The sequence below is a fragment of the Rhododendron vialii genome, chromosome 5a (assembly GCF_030253575.1).
Source record: "Rhododendron vialii isolate Sample 1 chromosome 5a, ASM3025357v1".
NCBI lineage: Eukaryota > Viridiplantae > Streptophyta > Magnoliopsida > Ericales > Ericaceae > Rhododendron > Rhododendron vialii.
Window position 1 is genome coordinate 33,764,668 of NC_080561.1, and position 16,910 is coordinate 33,781,577.

The window sequence follows — 16,910 nt, forward strand, 5'->3', positions numbered from 1 at the left end:
TATCAAAACACGTCCTGAACCATCATTTCCCTTTTACAATACAGTCTTTGCCGCTGGGCCAAAGTCCATATCTTGGGCTATTTATATATACTTTGACCTATTGGGTCTTGCCTTAGGAGCTAGGGAAAAGAAAAAAAAAAGATTATTTTAAGATTTAATTATAATTTTTTAGGAAAATGACTGTGCCAAGACGTGTTTTGATAATTAATATCCGCCAATGACATTTTCAGTATTAACAAATGTTCTCAGCATGTCCTTGACGGATATTAATTATCAAAACACATCATTGACTGTTATTTTCCCTCAATTTTTTTGGTTATTTAAATTGTTAAAACATGAATGGATAAAAAAAAAATCATAAAGTGATTAGTTTATAAAACAACTATTTGATAGCTTATTCAAGCAAACACGTTTTTTTTACAACTTATTAAAAGCTACTCCTATAACAAACAGTTTACAACTTACTCCATTTTATTTTTCTTAAGCCCATAATCTAAAAATCTATGGCATTGTTTGCTAACACTTATATTATAATTATGGAGCTTGTTTGCTTTAAAAAAATTGATGAATTGTTTTTGTAAAAGTGTCTATACACAATGATTAAGGTTAATTTAGGCATTTTCATGAAAATAAGTTGTTTTACAATTTATTTAACATTCAATATGAAATTTAATTTAGCCTATAAAAAGCTATACACCAAACGCATCACCAACTTGTTTGAATTTTTTCAAATGAAAAAAATCAAAATATTCACAATTTTATAATGTAAGTAATAATTTACAAGGGATAACAAATGGAGGCAAAGCAAAAGAAGTAATTGTTCGTCTATTTAAAAAAATACTAATGTTTTTTGTGACTATGTATGAGTACCACAATTTTGGGCACCATGTAAAGTGTCACGAGTGTATTGATAGAATGCGTCTCATTTATCATTTAGGGGAGCACATTCAACCAACGTGTTACCCAAAAATATGGTACTGGTCACCATAGCATTGCACTTCAGAAAATAGAAGTATAATTTTTTACGAACTTCCTCTTCTACCTTTATTTCAAGAGTAAGGGCGTAAAGGAGCCGGGTCTAGCGTCGTAGTGTTCGAGCTTGACTTGTTTACTAAATGAGCCTAAATGCGAGCCCAAGCTTGGTTCGTTTACAAACGAGCCGAGCCCTTAACAATTTGAGTTTGGCTAATTTACTTAACGAGTTTATTTAAACGAGTCGAGTATACACAAATGAACCAAGTTTTTGCAAGTAAAAACCGAGCTTTTGAGTGTCAAGTTGACTTGTTTAGTAAACGAGTCAAAAAACTTAAGCGCGAATTTGATTCAATTACTAAGTGAGCCGAGCCGAGCCGAGCATCGGAGGAGCTAGCCACCCGGTTCGTTTGCAGCGATATTAAATCAAGAGTTGGAAACTTGGAATGACCCAAGACTACAAATTTTGACCGGGACAAATTGGCACGGAAGGAGTTGAGTATCTTGCCCAGCTGCTCCACCGCCACCACGGTCCTTCCTCGTCTCTCTCTCTCTCTCTCTCTCTCTCTCTCTCTCTCTCTCCATATATATATATATATGTATATTTTTCGATTTAGCTTCGTGGTTTATGTGAGAGTTTGTTTGTTTTTTTACTACTTCTAAAACTTTACTCTCAGGTTCACCGTAACTTAATGGAGCCCGATCTTCGCGGCCCGGAGGAAAAAATGGCGAGCTTCAGCCCATGGAAACGGGGACGCCCTGAGTCTTGGGGTAGGTAAAATACTGGTTGCACATTGTGTTTTGTTTAAATTTGGATAGGACAGAGTAATTTTTCTGTTTTTGGCAACTGGGATTGAGGAATTTCTCAGCAAAAAAATATATAAAGGGTATATATATACGGGACGGTTATGCGGACAACTATTTAGACACCTAAAAAAACACCCCAAATCTCAATCTCATAATTACCGATCAAATTTTTACGATCCGAACCATTCAATGTTTGCAGAATGTGATTTTAAGAGTGGTTGCGAGAAATTAGCAAAAAAAATACCGGGAAGTGCTTGTTTTGAGCAGTTTTTAATTGAACCGTTCATTAAATCTAAGCTAAAAACTGCTCAGATCAAGTCATTCCCGGTCTTTGTTTTTGCTGATTTTTTCGCGAGTACCCTAAAAATCACGTTCTGATCACATTGAGCTGCTCGGATCATTAAAATTTGATCAGGAACTACGAGATGTTTTTTCAGCGTTTTTGCCATGCTAAAAAAATGTGTCTAGATGTTGTCTTGGGTGCTAAGATAAATTATTTTCACACAATTCTATTCCTTTGAGGTGAAGCCTTTGGTAATGCCTTAGAGACGTCTCCTTAATGAACAGAAAGGCTATCTAATCAGGTATAATGCCGGAATTGTTTATATATTGGTCTTTAATCATCTGAAAGCAAAGTCTCTCGTGTACTGACACTTTATGGTTATGTCATTCGTATTTTCTCAAAAAGTTGCCGCCTTCTTTATTTCCACAAAAGAATGAAAATTTAGTTCTACACATTTTTGTTTTGGATTTCTATCTTCTTGAAGAGGTAATGCATAAAATTTTGGGTGGTTTTGTTATTCAGCAGTTTATAAACATTTGTTCTTGTGAGCATTGATTTGTATAATGCTCATACATAAACTTTCCCTGTACTGAGAGGAGGGCTTTGAAGTAGCCTTTCCACTGGTGACTTTCTATGCAGATCTATGCATTCTAAAAGTGTTCTACCGGTACAATGAATCACATTAGGCAATTAAGTTGAAATTTATCTCCTTTCTGGTTTGCCCAGCGAAGTTAGAACGTATGCACATATGTCACGTATGCCAATGTACGCCTGTTGGTCTTGGTCAGTTCTGATGTTATGCTTAGTTCCTTTAATCTCTATCACATGCCTTGTAAGCACAAAGTTGTATTTACCTGGTGAAGTATCTGGGGAACTGACTGCAATTCAAACCGAAACATGGTGCTACGCGCTTCCCTGGATGATTACTCGTGTTGATATGACATTTTCTTGTTGGAGTGGAGACAGTAGTGTTATGAACAGAATGCAATTGAATTGAAACCGGGAACATGCTTCTGATTCCAATTGCAGGTTGAAATGAGAAGTAGTTTCTGCTGGAAACTATGTGCAACTTGGGAGCAAGGATGAGTTCTGTTTCAATGTTGTGCCTTTTTTTTTTGTCCTAGATACATCTAAATTATGTGCTTGCTGGTTTGAGATGTTTCAGCCAGTATATTGTTATTTTTCCTGAGCAGGGGTGTTTCTACTTCTTCTTCTTCTTTTTTTTTTTTGTCTTTTCAATGAAGTATAGGTTCGTATTTATGATTTTTGTATAATGATATGAACAGGTACCTGCAAAATTGTCCGGCATTCTTTTTGGGAGAAGTTTGATAATCGTGTCTATGCTAATATGGACTTGGACATTGACACAAAAAGAGTTGCATTGAAAGCTTCCCCATTTGTTGTTAGCCTTGTCTCCCTTGCAGGTTGATGTTTATCAAATAATTCCATTGTGTTTTTTCCCCCTTTGTTCTCCATATTGTGTTTAATGTCTGTCCCTTTGATCCCATATTATACATGATACGACAACGTAGTAGGCTCTCAACCATCTCCAGCTCTTACTCAAATTTTAGTAAAAGTTTCATTTGAAGCACTCAAATGAGCTAACTCATAGCCCAGAGCACCAACACTGGAGGCTTGACTCGACTGAAGTCGTGATTCTTCTTCCAAGCCACTTATACAATTTCCAACCCACCCTTACTAAAAAAGGAGTTTGCTCAATTGATGCTTTCTTCACTTTCGCTTTTGAGGTCTGGCTGGCTTAGAGCATCTCCAGCAGAGTTTACAAACATCAAATTTGTTACCTCTAACAGATTTTAGGTGCTCCAGCAGAGGTAGCATATGCCAAACTAATTTTACCCAACCTTCAAATCTACCTTCTCTCTCTACAAATTTGTTACCTACCCACAAACCTTCAAACACCAAATTTACAATATTCCATTCCTTTTTGTATTTACCTTTTCTCTTTTTCTATTTGGGTTTACAACTAGCCATTGATTTACATGTATTTTTTTCCTCTCAAATGTTACCGTTTGAACAGTACAATCCCAATGTTCATTTATTATTTATTTTAATCCTTCTACATTTTTGACTATATATACTAATTGTTCTTGAGTTTTTTTCACTACCAAATTTTCTAGACTTTTTCACTCTCCTAAGTTATTTTAATCTCAACACGAACTCTATAAATGTTCCAGAAAATGATTCTTATATTCCAAAAATATATTTTTCTTCATGTATTGATGATCAAAAATCTCAATTTGCTTCTCAATTCTCTAAACCACATACACAATACGTACGTGGATAATTCATTGGCAAGTGGTAAGGCTAAAAAGAGAGGAGACAATTTCTCTATGGCTAATGAAAAGGTTGAGTCTTTACTTGCCATGATCCATTACATTTGATTGTATCTCCAAACCACATTGAACTGGATGTTTCCACTCCACAAATTAGATGTTCCTACTAGCTCCTCGTTGTTGCCACAAGTACTCCACAAGATCAGCTTGGAGTTGAGAAATCATTACCTTATTTCGAATGCGATGATGATTTTGAAAGAATTGCATTAGTTCTACTATATGCTCCCAACTCACGTGACACCACAACATCAACATCTCCAGCAATGTATGATAATTGTTCGTAAACAAAAAACCAAAGATAAAGGGGGTCATTTTTTTCTGAAATTGTTAAAGATATAAAATGATAAAAAATTTGAATTTGTAGAGTCTGCTGGAGTGCAAACCAATCAATCCACCCTTCAAATTTGTAGAATGGTAGCAAAGTACAGTTTTGAAGCTAGTTTTTGTAACTCTACTAGAGATGCTTTTATGATCATTTGATTTGGTCATGCCACTACTTGTCTCCCTTACTTAGATTATTAGTATTGGGGCACAAATCTCAAAAGCTCTTTGTGCAATTTGAATGAATCGATTATGTCTAAGCATACTTCGAGTTAAAGGGTTGATTTATGGCATAGGTGTAAATTTAAAGACAGAATGGCTTTGAAAATCTTGATTAAGTGTTTGAGTCTCCCTTGATTTGGGTAATTTTTGTAGTAAACTTCAATTTGATATAGTTTTTAAGACTAAGTAAATGAGTGGAAATGGTTTAAGGGTATTTAATTTTGGTCTGAAATTTGAGTTGGTCCTGGACTAAACATTTGAAAGGCTCCTAACATTCTCATTTATATCTCTCTTAGCCTGGAGTCTCCCCTTTCCCACCCCACTCTTCTCTTTTTTTTCCTGCTTTTTGATAATTATTTTTTGCACAACCTCAGCAGTTAGGACAAATCATAATCTAGTGTGTTACAAACTTCTTTTGATGCTGTCGTCACGATATCTATTTTAGCTGATAGTGACTTGAGTTTATTTTATGTGCTGTGTTTATTGTTCTCATGCTAGGTTGTTTTAATCATCTATTTGCGAGTGCAACATATGATGTTACTTCAGTTAATTCGTGTGAATTGTTGGTCCAATTTATTTGAACTGATGGAACTGGAAACATTACAAGTTATGTCTTCTATGTTTGCTATCTGGGTTGGTTTTATCTTTTACGTTTCAGATAGGACATGAGCTATTACTTGTTTGGTGTGAATATTAAAGCGTTTCACTTATTTGAAGTCGTAGATGATGGGTGTGCTGGCTGATTGCTTCGTAGATGTACAGTTGCTCCATATTTCCATTATGCTCGGATTATATTTCATAACAAGCTATTTTGATGGTTAATCGGCAAGAGAAAGCCTCATTTATTTACATGTTCATATTTGTTTTTTGTTTCTAACTTTCTAGCTCAGCAATTTTCCACTTGAAAGGATCACATATTTTCTTCCCACGGTTATGAACCCCTACATTGCACGGGTTACTCGCTACTTCATGTATATAGATGTATTGTATTGGCACGGTCCGTTTCTCCTAAGGACCACCGCATTTTAAGCATTTTAATGCGGGCTACTGTTTTGGCCGTTGGATTGTGTTTTGAAGGGTCAGGGTTCGCGGACAATCTATTCGTGCGAATAGATATCCATTCAAAACACAATCCAATGGCCAGAACGGTAGTCCTCATTTTAGCTTAAAATGCGGTGGTCCTCATGTGAAACACTCAGATCACTAATAATTCCTACAAGTTGTCATTCTGACATTGTTGTGTGTTTGTGTATAAATGAATCTATTTGTTTCTTTTTCAAGGTGGGGAGCTGTTGTGCATGGGTTCTGGCACTATTGTGGATTGTGAGGCAGCTAATGGTGCATACTCTATTACTATATTGGCTTCGGCTGGGCTGCTCGGATCTTCGGCTGGATTAGATGTAGATAATGATATCGAGGTAGTTACTTTTGATCAATTTTTACAAGGACTTGGGCTGTTGGGAATGGGTATGGGGTGCGGGAACATGTTTGAGTGTTGGGGTCATAGACTCAGAATAGTCTCTGATCAAGGACACATGGACCTCGGCAAAATGTTTGTATATTTATGAGTATATTCATGGATTAACTCCGCCTGTGCCGTGCTTAGAGTCTTATTGTTTTTACAGCCAGTCCCAAGCCTAGAAGCCCGGATAAAGGAGGAGAATTGGCTGTCACGTAAAACCCATTAGATCTTTATGACATGAATCATAATATGAATAGGCGAAATGCTAGGGCGTTCCCCTTAAGCGACGCTTTGTGCCTTCTTGCCCTGGGCTGCCCAATGGAAAAATTAGGATTCATGTAGCCGACCCCTATTGATTGGGACACAAGGCTTGGTTTGGTTTTTTATATTTCATGCATGACATGGGAGTTCAATGCATGGGTTCTACACTAAACTCAAATTGCTTAATAAGTTTTTATGTGTGTCCCGCACACACAACCAATACCCTTATTTGGCGAGCGTTTTCTATGGAGATACATAATGCATTTCAAAGAGTCCATGTAACAGAGCTTTCGGTAGAAGTTATCTTAGGTCCTATAAAATCACTGTTCATTCATTTGGATATTTGACATCCAGTTGCACTTTTGTTGCAGATTGAAGTGCGTCTCTCAGATGGTACATTGTTACATGGTCAAGTGGATGCATGTGATTTCCACTATAATCTTGCTTTGATTAAGATTCAACATGAAGTAATGGTGCAACCTGCAAGCCTTAGGATTCTTGATGATTCTATAAGTACACATCCATGTCGAATCCAGGACAAGGGGGTGGATTCTGAATCTTTTCAGCTTCGCCCTCATTCTGATTTAATTCGTCTTTGTCCCGGAGACGTGGTTGTTGCTCTTGGCCGATACTTTGAGGAACCATATGAGATCATGGCTGCACCTGGAAGATTTAGGTACACGAAGATGCTTACATGTAATTTCTTTATCAATTGGGAGAATACACCACATACCTTGAAGAGTTGAACACAAGAAGTAAATGTATCTTTATTAATTAGAAACACTTGTACTCTAAACTTGTGTACACACAACACCACACACTATAACTTTCAGAGGACAACTCACACACACACAATATTTAGTACACTATCTTGGAAGACAATTCAACTTTTGGACACCTCACTTGAGTCTCTCACTTGGACTCTTACTCTCTTACTTGGAGTATCTCTCACTCTTTTTTCTTGATCGGCTAGTATCTCTCACTCTTGCATGCACTCTCTTTTTGCATACGTGCCTAAAGAGGCTCCTCCCCTGTTGAGTTGTGTCTTCTAGACTCAATACTTCTACAAGCTTCTAGAGAGCTCCTTAGGTTCTAACATATTCTGGTGGAACCCGACTGAAAAAGAACCTCTTTTATTACTTCCTATGATGCAATTGGAGCTTATCGATAGAAACGAATCAATTTGGAGAACCCGATGTGGCTCCGGTGGCGACTATATCAATGTGTTATTTCTTCAAGAGAAGTTCCTGTCAAGGTTCACTATGAATCTTAGCCGAAAGCATTACGGAAGAGTCTGAAAGACTCTAGCATATTCTAGATGTTTCCGAAAATGTTTGGAAGTTTCCGGCGACATCCAGAAGACTCCGAAAAATTCAAGAGAGGTGGTGATGATTTTTTACTCATCTTCTATCCTATGATAAGTTTTCCGAAGATCAAACTGAGAGTGTATGAAGCTCATGTCTTTCAAAGATTGTATTATGCTATACATATTGCCCACTAATTGTGCTGTTTTGTGTTAATCACACTATCACAGTGCATCAAAGATGCACCAGAAGACATGATGTATATATTGTGGAGCATTCTTGTTTCGATTTCTTGACAAGTACTTACCTATGCTCTCCTTTCTTTTTGTCCAGTCTTGATTCTGTCGAGTTTGATTGTAAAGAACTATTCAGAGCGAACTGCAAGATTTCAAAAGTAATAACTCATTCTCTCTTTAGGCAAGTGTTGTTGTAGTATAGTGTAGATCACACATGATGGAATGAGACCCTAGCCTACACAGTTTTGGTGACAATTGACTTAATTCTTTGTAAGTTTGTAGTCTCTAGAAGTTAATGGAGTTTGGTCTTGGTTTTATTTGAGTAGATTTTTTGTCTTTATGGTTATCTCTTGAACTAATGATCTTCTTTTGCTAGTGTGGCATTGGTGGACCCCTTATTAATAGGTATGGAGACGTCATTGGAGTCAATTTTTACGATGAGCTGTGTACTCCTTTTCTACCCATCAACATAGTTTTGAAATGGTTGGAGCATTTTAAGAAATATGGGTAAGTTCCAAGTATCTTCGTGCGTCATTACAAAGTAGGGTCTTTTCTATTAAGTAGCGTGCAATTCATGTAGGGGTTTGTTTGATAGTTTAACAGGCATGTGAATGAATGTTTCTTTTTGTCACCACTTTTGATTGTTTGAGCTTGGACAAGTAAAGAGAGCTCCTATATGCAAGTTGTCTCTCACACTGGAAACCTTCTTGTCAAAATTGCTCTTTTGAGGTGTATAATGCTAAGCCTAATGGTTCAGTTCTGCAGAATTTGACACCATTGGTTGACCTACTTGCACATGGGGTGAAACAAGCTTGTTTGGCTTGGAAAGTTCATGGGAGTGCCCAAGTTTGGACAATCATAGTTGGGTTCGGTCAATTTTTTTTGTCTGACCTTCCTAAAGCTTATTCTGCTAGCCTTAATTGGTCGACCACTGTACTATCGGCAACCAGTGTATATTGGGGCATATTTATAACGTGTAAGATATGAAGTCAATCAACCATTGGGGAATGCATTTTTGTTTTGAATTTCTAGAGTGCCTAGCTATCAAAACTAGGGCATCTAGGCCCAATTAGATCTCCTCGAAGCACCACTTTATTGTGGATGGAACTCCTTGATCCTCCATGTGGTCATCAATCTTCCCTTTGAGGTGCTAGGTGCTTCATGTAGCCTTCGGGTAGTAACTAAAGGCATTTGTGTAGTAACTCTTCTATGGATCCTTTGTCCTAGAGTACAAATGCAAGTGTATGGAAAGGGAACCCTTGCAATCGTGGCTTTTGTACAATCCCTTGTAAATTGTAAATGCAAATCAATACATCCCAAATTAATATTCCCTTCCTTTTCACGACTTTGGATTAACTGGTGTGTCCTCACAGAGGCATATTATGGATTAGGAGTTATGACGTAGTTGTTTACATTGTCCCATTAAAAATAACCATAGGAAGATTTGAGGTGAATGATCTTATCTCTTACTCCTATGGCCTTGTGGCTTGTGCCTGAAAGAAGTTACTAGTTTCATTGAAGTTATATTGTGGACTGTAATTTAGGCCCCTAGCATGGGATCCAGTACAATAAAATCTAGCGTACAAGAGTAGTAGAGTCAGATGGGGACAACTGCAAAGGTGATGATGGTAGGTTGCACGAGGATATGAGGATAAGTTGCAAGTCGTCGATGTAGGACGGTTTTCGGACACTTAGAATTGGAATCATGGTGGTTTTTCGGTGGGGACATAAGAATCATTACTTGGATAAGTGCACAAAGAAGAAGGAAGGAAAGAATGAGAAGGAGAAGAGAGAGATTCACCGTCGCAAGGGGTAGGTGGTTAGTTTTGAGAGTTAGAAGGCGATTGGCGAAATGAGGCGACTTCTCTCTAAACCCTAGCCGCCGCACCGACCACCGGCGATCCTTGCCAGCCGTGCCTCCCCACTTCCCCCGCCTCTTCTCTCCTCTCTTCCTCTTCTCCATCCCCTCTTTGCAGTGGAATTCCTTGGGATTCACGTTGATTCTCGAGGAGTTGTGCAGTCTGAGAGAGCAAGCTGGGGGGTTAGCGACGAGCGATTGGAAGATCGGCGGGGTGTTCGGCGAAGATCGGCGGGGTGTTCGGCGAAGAACGGCGGAGGGAAGGAGGGGGAGTGAGGGACGTGCACAGGATAATAGTGGAACAACCGGGAAGGTTGACTCCACAGATCAGTCACTTAAGGGGCCTCACCTAGGCTTCTCTGTTCTTCTCTCGTCAGAATAGTAAGTACCCTCCCTGCTCTTGTTAGGGTTTGACATTAGGGTCTTTGCAAATCATGGGTAAACAAAAATCGGCTAAGAAATTTACTCTACGGGACTTTCATGACCAAATTGATAATGAGTATGGTTTTTTTGATGTCGAAATTGTCTCTATTAAAGAGGAAGATGATGATGAGGCAGCTGATAATGATTTAGGGGTGGCAATGGCTATTTCCAGTCCTGGATTGAAAACTTCGGCCAAGGCTGCTGAGCATGGTGAAGGAGTGATCTTGACTCCTCCTCAAAGTCCGTCTACTAGACCTTTGAGTGTGGTTGCTCAGATTCCTCCTGTTCAAGGGGACAAACCAGAAGGTAAAGCTACTGTTTGGACAAAACGGAAGATTTTACCTACCAATGATGTTAAAATTGGAAAGCTAAGTAAACACGTTAAGAAGGTTCCAATTGTTTATGAGAATGGTCAAGTCATGATTCCGTCTAATATTTCTGAAAATGGGGCTTTGAAATGGAAAAATGCCATTATGGGCTGCTTTGTTGACAAACGGTTATCCTACTTTCAAGTTAGATCCTGGGCTCAACGGGTGTGGAAAACAGAAGTTGAGGATGTCGTCCCCTTGGACAACGGTTTTTTTGTTTTCAACTTTAGGGACACGGAAACTTTGGACTCCATTCTTGAGAACGACCCATATTTTTGTGGGGGCAAACATAGTGTGATTAAAAAGTGGCATCCTGGGATGCATCTCACTAAAGGAGCCTTCTCTAGTGTTCCGGTTTGGGTTAAACTCCACAATGTTCCCCTTGAATCATGGACCAAAGATGGATTGAGTTATATTGCTAGTTATATCGGTAATCCCCTTAGATGATTTCACGCAAAATCTTAGCCGGTTGACGTTTGCTCATGTCTGTATTGAAGTGGAAGCGGCGAAGTAGATTCCCAAGTCCTTTGTTGTTAATTTGGGTTATGGTGAGCCATAAGTAGAGGTTTCTTGGAAACCCCAAGCCTGTAACACTTGCAAAATTTTTGGCCACACTACTAATGCTTGTGCAATCCAGCCCTAAGGTCCTCCTTCTCAAGTGTGGAAAGCCAAGGAGCCAGTAGGACATGAAGTCCTCGTTGCTCAAAAGCGAATTTCCCCCGTTGCTTGCCTTTGGTTACCTCTTCTGGCTCCTTAGCTCCTTGGAAACGAAGGTAAAGCGTGGGAAGAAGTTAAGAGGAAGAAAGACCATAGATCCCCTCTGAGCTTGCCTTTGGTTACCTCTTCTCCTTGCCATTCGGGTGCCTCCTTCGATGTGCTAAGGAAAGATGATACGGGGAATATGCCTCCTTCGGTCATGGCATCTTCTAGTTGTTTTGATGTGCTGAAGTCGTGTGACACCAACAATTACTCATGTGTGATGGACCAATGAGAGGTTCCTGAGATTGACCCTGTGGCTCCTCGTCGGTCTACACGGTTCCGAAAGCCTCCAAGGATTCCTTTGGAAGGCGACTTCGTAGGGCCTAGACATGGCTCGAATCCGTTGGTAGGGGAATCTTCATCCTCTCGAGGTGAAAATAAAAAGAAGCTTCACGAGAAGATAAAAATGTTAAAGGCTTCGAGGACTTAGATAGTTGGGGCTTAGGTGGTTGAGGCTTGCCTTTTAGAGTTGTGTTGCTTCTTTGCAGTGTGCTTTGAGCGTCATCGGATATCTCTTTTGCTTTGTTTAGTTTTTTTTTTTTTAGCTTTGTATTTGCTTTTTTGTTTGCCTGGGGTATGCCCCTTGTAAACATGTACATTCGGTTATCCTTTTTTAATTTCAAGCTAATTTACCAAAAAAAGAAGAAGGGGTTAGGTGGTTGTCTGCAAGGAAAGACCGCAGCCCAAACCCCAATTACAATGGCCCCAACCTTATAAAAACTCAATTCATTAATCAACTCTGTGTTGGAAAGAAAGATTACATCCATAACTAGGCTAAACAATGGCCTGTTGAAGTCCTAGAAGTCTAAGTGACATGAACCTAATCAATGAATACGTTTAACAAAATGATGGATTAACCTAGATATAAATGCATACATTGAACCTATAACAATTAGATGCAAAAAACTAAAAATATGTTTAATGCATACACTGAACAAAGCATTTGTGCTAATGAACCTAACTAAATAATAAATGCAGATTCATGTACTAAAAGACCTATAAGATGACCCTTGAGTGGCCCCGACAACCCATGAGTAACCCCATGACTAGGGCTGTAAACGAACCGAATCGAGCCGAACCCTGTTAAGTTCGGCTCGGGTTCGTTAAGGTACTAATCTGGCTCGAGTTCGGATCGAGTTTGATTCGAGCCTGAACAACTTGGCTCGAGTTTGGCTCGTTAAAAATTTTCAAAGCTCGGGTTTGGCTCAGTCGGGTTCGTTAAGGTACTAGTCTGGCTCGAGTTCAGCTCGGGTTCGATTCAAGCCTGAACATCTTGGCTCGAATTCGGCTCGCTAAACTCAAATGAACCGAGCCGAGCCGAATCTAAGCTCGAATTGAGCTCGTCAAGACTCGGGTTTGGTTCGGCTCGGCTCATTACACTCAACCGAACCTAAACTCTCTCCTTGATTGTATAGAATTTGGGAGAAAAATAAGTATTGAATTATATATATAACCTTAAAATTTTTTATATTTACAAATAGACCCCTAAAGAATTATTAATTATATTTAACTACAGTTTCGCGAGCCTAACTGAGCCAAATACCGTTAGGCTCAGGTTTGGCTCATTTACGGAACGAGCCTAGAATCGAGGTCCAAGTTCAGTTCGTTTAGTAGACGAATCAAACTCGATTGAGCTCTTGCCGAATCGAGCCTCGAACAGTTCGCGAACGGCTGAGTTCATTTACAGCCCTACCCATGACCAGAGCCTCTCTGAACCTATCAAAGCACCCTTGACTGCTTCTCGTGGACCACATCAGTTGTATAAAGTAAGGATGATATTTTTTCCTAGGTTTTCTGGCCTGCATTTCTCTGTCATAACAATTTTTTGTTAAACTCCTCGCATTCCTCTGTTACATACTTCTCGATGGAGGGATATAGGGTAGCAGTATCTTTTGAGACAGTGTTTTCCTCTAATCTGTTGTTTGAATACTATTAGTGTTGCTACATGTTCTCATTTATAGGCAATCCTCACCCTCTCCCTCTGAAAGGAAAAATAACTAGTTGGTCAACTAAAAGTTTGTATAGATTTTTTGTGAACTGCCAAAACATTCATCTGAAATCATTTTATGCGGTCTTAGAGGGTTTAATGTCGTGGTATCAGGAGATTCTTCCGACCTTGCCTTGGAATGCAGATGACTAATCTCTGTGCTGCAAGGCCAGGCCAGTTGGAAAAGATTATCCAGAAGTTTCCCAATATGTCCGAAGGTGTTCTTGTTGAAGAGGTATGTTCTCTGCTGCTACTCCCTTTTCCTAGATGGATCCTGATTCACCTGCAATCTTATTTAGGACTTACAGATGCATTTCTTCGTAGATGTTTAAATACACCCCTATGGTAAAGCTACAAGAAATTTGACTGCATATGTAGAATATTGAGTTGACGGTGTCACGATGATTGGAAAAGATATTATTGTGGCCATATGCAATCTAGACCTCTTGCTTCAACTCGGTGTGACCAGTACAGATTGCTAAATTAATTGATTGTCCTTTTGTAGTTTGACTATAATGCTGGCATAAAGGCTTTGACATATTGACACTTAACTAGCTGTGATTAGTCTTCCTTCTCCATGTATTTTCCCTTCTTTTCTTGATCAGCAACAAATTTGCTAATATTAATAAAGAAATTGACAGAAAGATAAAAGAAAAGGAGGACAAGTAGTCCACCAACGTGAAGGGAAAAAAAGTACAATAAACTCTACGTGCCACAAATGGCTCTCCAATCTCTTGTAATAAAAAAACAATGGTATCCCTTGAAAGGAGGAGACACTGCCACCCAAAAGAAGCAAAGATAACATATCTCTCAGCGATGTTACACCGACTTAGGTGCAGATATCGGGTGTGGGTGTTTATCAAAGGATCGGGCAGCTCAAAATGTATGATACACAGCTATGGATCCGAGTTCTAATATGGATATGGTGCACATTAAACACCTTGTCCATTATGACATTTCCTGTCAGTTACTGGGAAGTAGAAGCTGGATATGAGCCTGTGAGTATCAAACTCAGCGGGTCGCCACCGAATATTTGTAAAGCTCCTGCCCAGGTCGAAACCTTTAACCCTGGTGGCCTGGTCAAATACCAAACTCCTTTGATATGCCAACTGCTAAGACACCCCAAGTTCCTAACAGCACTGCAATCAGTACAGACCCTGGCAGCACCACACTATCGACAATATGTTCAAGCATTTTGAGCTTTGTTTTAACAGTAAACTTCGTTGGACAACGGCAGTTAGCAGTCACAAAAGTTCAAATTTTGGAAAATGAAACAGAATAATCAAAGAGGATATCTTTCACATGCAATTTTGATATTTTAAGGTACATGTAAAACTAATAAGGAATGATTTTCTTACACTCCTTGTTTAACCAAAATCACTCCTTTTGTCTTCTTTTTTTATTACACGTTAAAAAAGCCACTGTATTTTGGTAGTATTTTTTTTTCCTCTGGACGTCAACACAAAATGCCCCGACAATTTTGGATATTTGGATATTTTTGCATAATGATACAAGAAGAGCAGTGCTTTCAATCAAAAGTGGAGTGTGAATGATTTCCGTTGTGTTTGACAAGTACGTCTATGGCATTTATGGTTTCGAACATATGGATGTGCTCCCTCTCTCAATTGAGATGTTACAAGTAATCTTATAATCGCTGCATTTTGTTGTAACAATCAACTAGGTTATAGAAGGGTCCCCTGCTGAGTGGGCTGGAATACTCCATGGCGATGTTATTGTCCAATGTGCAGGCAAATTTGTTCGAAGTTTTTTGGAGGTACGCAACTTTTATCATTGTTGTTACAAGCAAGGACAAAATAGAAAATTGTCATTGCTGTTAAGGGGAGGTATTGGGGGCTTGCCCTATATGGGTGGCTGGTCTGGTCACTGGCCCTGTCTAGGTCCATGAGGCTCCCCATTTGGTTGTAGAGTGGCCTTTGTGGATATGCCTCAGCCTAGCGACTGCCAGTAGCCTTTTCATTATGGAGTATGAATTGTGTTTTTATTTTCCTCCCATTTTAGTTTATGTTATTTTTCGATTGGCCCCTTGTGTTTTTGCATTATTGCCCTCTTATGATATGTTTTTGTTTAATCTTTCTCCTGTCGCAGTTCTGTGGAGTAGTATGGGACAAGGCTGGGAAATCTGTGAAGGTGGTTGTGATAAGAAAAACAAGCGGTGCCCGTTTGAAGATTACGGTGAATGTTGATGAGATAAACCCAGGAAATTTTTATAGGTAAATATCTTTGCATTTTGGTTAATCTGTACTTACGTTTTTAAAATGGGTGTAAGTTTATGGATTTGCTTTCGTATCACATTTTGTCGAAAGAAATGGGCTTGTTGTTTGGTGGTTTTACTATCTTATCATATTTTATTATGAACTTTTTACATCTAACTTACGTCAGTCATGTTGTTTTACACTGACCATTTATGCTTCATTCTGTTTCTTACGATTTGGCTTTTCTTCTTAGATGGCCGCTCCCTGAAAAACGCAGGGTGTCCGTCAATAGAGTTCGGAGGTAATCCCGTGAACCACTGACTGTGATGTATGACCTGCTAATGGACAATATTTATCGGCACAACTGTAGTAGTTTAATACCTTACCCCTTCTTCTGTCTGCTTTGGATGAATTTCTGATTACGTATGTATGTATGTAATTAAGTAACTTAACGGGTGGTTATTATGGTTTTTACTCAATGATCAGTATCTACTTTTGTAGCTCCCATTTGTTCACAGATCTTTAGAATCTTAACTGACAATTTAACACACCTAACTATTGCTGTACTGAGAAGAGAATATGATTCTATCAAATGTCGGATGTAAATTATGAGGTTTCTACAAGAACTTGGTTTACTGGTGAGATGCTTATGGAAAAATGAGACAGGTTGAGGTATTATGGTTCATTTTTTTGTTTTTTTGTTTGTGGTTTTTCTTTTGGGGGTGTCCTAGCACCAAGAAAAAGAGTGGCCGGCCCTTTAGTCTATGTTTAGGTCTGTCCCTGTTCAGCTCAATGTTCTCCAAAAGATCAGTATTCACCCGACGGTCCTTATGTTCAGTCTCCTTTGCCACTACTGCAGTTATCTCAAGCTCTTTTTACTCGGTCCTTTGATAATGGTGCAACTAGCCGTGATTTGTTTAATCTCTCTATTCAACAACCGTACTCTGGATCTGACACTGTTATTGTTAGTAATGGTTCGGCTTCACTCATAACTCATTCTGGTAAGGGCTTACTACCAACTCCTCCCTACCCAATTCACTTCGAATAATGTTCTTCATTTTCCCTGAATTACGCATTTTT

At 39.0% G+C, this 16,910-nt stretch overlaps 1 protein-coding gene across 1 annotated transcript; it reads left to right on the forward strand.

Moving 5' to 3' along the window:
* The first annotated feature begins 1,426 nt into the window (after nucleotides 1-1,426).
* On the forward strand, nucleotides 1,427-16,330 carry LOC131327114 (putative protease Do-like 14). The gene is made up of 11 exons (XM_058360125.1): nucleotides 1,427-1,503; nucleotides 1,650-1,743; nucleotides 3,349-3,486; nucleotides 6,241-6,377; nucleotides 7,054-7,358; nucleotides 8,320-8,380; nucleotides 8,599-8,729; nucleotides 13,732-13,852; nucleotides 15,299-15,391; nucleotides 15,724-15,848; nucleotides 16,084-16,330. The coding sequence occupies exons 2-11, from the start codon at nucleotides 1,665-1,667 to the stop codon at nucleotides 16,133-16,135; spliced, it is 1,242 nt and encodes a 413-aa protein (XP_058216108.1). The 5' UTR covers nucleotides 1,427-1,503; nucleotides 1,650-1,664; the 3' UTR covers nucleotides 16,136-16,330.
* Nucleotides 16,331-16,910: the final 580 nt, after the last annotated feature.

What these genes read in the sequence shown, in the direction of transcription:
- LOC131327114 (XM_058360125.1), top strand. Translation starts at nt 1,665, where the DNA reads ATGGAGCCCGATCTTCGCGGCCCGGAGGAAAAAATGGCGAGCTTCAGC. An exon ending in TAGCCTTGTCTCCCTTGCAG is followed by an intron (nt 3,487 to 6,240) that starts GTTGATGTTTAT and finishes TTCTTTTTCAAG; the next exon opens with GTGGGGAGCTGTTGTGCATG. An exon ending in ATGTAGATAATGATATCGAG is followed by an intron (nt 6,378 to 7,053) that starts GTAGTTACTTTT and finishes CTTTTGTTGCAG; the next exon opens with ATTGAAGTGCGTCTCTCAGA.